The sequence below is a fragment of the Bos indicus genome, chromosome 15 (genome assembly GCF_029378745.1).
Source record: "Bos indicus isolate NIAB-ARS_2022 breed Sahiwal x Tharparkar chromosome 15, NIAB-ARS_B.indTharparkar_mat_pri_1.0, whole genome shotgun sequence".
NCBI lineage: Eukaryota > Metazoa > Chordata > Mammalia > Artiodactyla > Bovidae > Bos > Bos indicus.
The window spans coordinates 48,304,096-48,306,366 of NC_091774.1; the positions used below are offsets into that span (position 1 = coordinate 48,304,096).

Here is a 2,271-nt window from a genome sequence, read left to right on the forward strand (position 1 = left end):
AAACTGGGAAACACAGGGATAGGTTGCATGTTAGGAAGTATCTAGCCATCAAATCTCAAAATCAGGAATAGGAAATATATACACCTTACTCTTACTGCTGTTCTGTACCCATCATTAGTTTCTCCATACAAGTAGTGAGAAAAGCTAAATCAAGAAAATCTTTGATTTTCTAGAAGTCCCAAAGACTTTATTTCTCCCCTCTCCCTCATGCTTATACTTTTATTACATGAGTAGAACTCTAAAATTTCAAGTAAATAGTAGATACAACTTTATTTTATGTCTTCCAATGTTATGCAAAATTTTATCTTATCAGTATTACCTAAATTTCTCCTTCAGTGATGCTTCCCACTCATTGTGTCTTCTTCAAAGTAAAGAGGAGAACAAATTTGTCCTGAATCTTCTTGGTCTTCACTCCATACACTACAGGATTTAGAGCAGGAGGGATGGCCACGTAGAAGTTGGCAAATAAGATGAGCATATTTCGAGGTACACTGTGCCCAAAGCGATGGGCGAGGATGGAAAAGGCAGCAGGTGTGTAAAAGATGAGGATGACACAGACATGTGAACCACAGGTGCCGAGTGCCTTTTGGCGGGCACCCTGGGATGAGAGATGAAAGACAGCACGGAGGATGAAGATATAGGAGACAGCAATAAAGATCACATCTGAGGCAACAGTCATGACAGGCACTGAAAATCCATACCAGATGTTGATGGAGATGTCAGTGGAGGAAAGCCTAGCAACACCTATATGCTCACAGTATGTGTGGGGGATGATTCGTGTTCCACAGAAAGGCAACCGCTTCAGCAGAAAGACATCTGGCAAGATGACCGAGAAACTCCTCACAACAATGACCACCACAAGCTTGATAATCACCTGAGGAGCTAGGATGCTGGTGTATCTCAAGGGGAAGCAGATAGCCACATAGCGATCCAGTGCCATAGTCAGCAGGATGGCTGAGTCTACTACAAAGCTGAAGTGGAGGAAGAACATTTGGGCGAGACAACCAGTGAAAGTTATTTCCTGGGAGCCAAGCCAGAGGTTACTGAGCAGTTTGGGCACCATGTCAGTAGACAAGATGAGGTCCGTGGTGGCCAGCAGAGAGAGGAAGAAAAACATGGGCTCATGGAGGCTGTCCTCAACAACAATGAGGTAGAGGAGAGTACCATTGCCCACAATAGCCAGACCATAGATGACACAAAAGGGAATCCCGATCCAGACGTGAAACTTCTCCAGGCCAGGTATTCCAGCAAGGATAAAGGAACCAGGATTGTAACAGCTCAAGTTATACATGGTCTTTTCAGTCTGGGATGCACTGGTTTTTGAGCCCTGAGGACAAATCAGCTGTCAGAATATATCATGAAAGATAACAATTCCACTCTGGTGGTGAGCACTCTGGTGGTGAGCTGTTGAGGACAGCAGCTGTCACATTCAGCGTTCCTCTATGAGAAGTACCTTCTCCCCTGGATGAACTAGCATCTATAGAATTGACTTGTTATTCCCCCTTTGCTTTGCCGTTGGCCCCACTTCATTTCTTTATGCATTTGTTAATAAACCATGTGAAATAGTTATTTTTGTAGGTCAGCAATTTCATATGATTAAACCTAAATAATCATGCCCCTTTAACCAATGGAGAATATTTAGGATAGGCATAGGTTCAAATGAAGAAATAAGTTATATATGAGGAGGAAGAAGGAGACATGTATGAGGGAGACAGAGAGGAAGAGAGAGAAAAAAATAGAAAAATATTAAAATTATTAAATGGGATGTGACAAGACAAAAAGGGAGTAATTGACCTGTAAGGAGTAAATATTATGTCTTAGACACTGGGTTTGATAAAATAAGCTGAGGTATTTCAATAAAGTAGCAGAAAAATAATGACAGGGGTGGAGAAAAAGAAAGGACATATTCCAGTGTGTGTGTACTATGGGAGGTTTGTTACATAGAGATTGAAATACAGTTCAGATTAAGGTATGCTTACTGGGATGTGAATATTAAGAAAAGGGATGGGGACTCAGTCATGTCTGACTCTTTGCTACCCCATAAACTGTAGCCCACGAGGCTCCACTGTCCATGGGATTATCCCAGCAAGAATACTGGAGCAGGTTGCCATTACCTACTCCAAAGGATGTTCCCAAACCGGGGATCAAACTTGAGTCTCCTATATCTCTTGCATTGGCAGGCAGATTCTTTACCACTGTGCCACCTGGGAAGCCCATAAGAGAAGGCTTCTGTCAGGAAATGCACAAGATAAGTGAGCAACATTTCTGTGA

The 2,271-nt window shown here is 42.4% G+C and overlaps 1 protein-coding gene across 1 annotated transcript; it reads right to left on the bottom strand.

Moving 5' to 3' along the window:
- Window positions 1-333: 333 nt before the first annotated feature.
- On the bottom strand, window positions 334-1,291 carry LOC109569412 (olfactory receptor 52H1-like). Its single transcript, XM_019974757.2, has one exon. The coding sequence runs from the start codon at window positions 1,289-1,291 to the stop codon at window positions 350-352; it is 942 nt and encodes a 313-aa protein (XP_019830316.2). The 3' UTR covers window positions 334-349.
- Window positions 1,292-2,271: the final 980 nt, after the last annotated feature.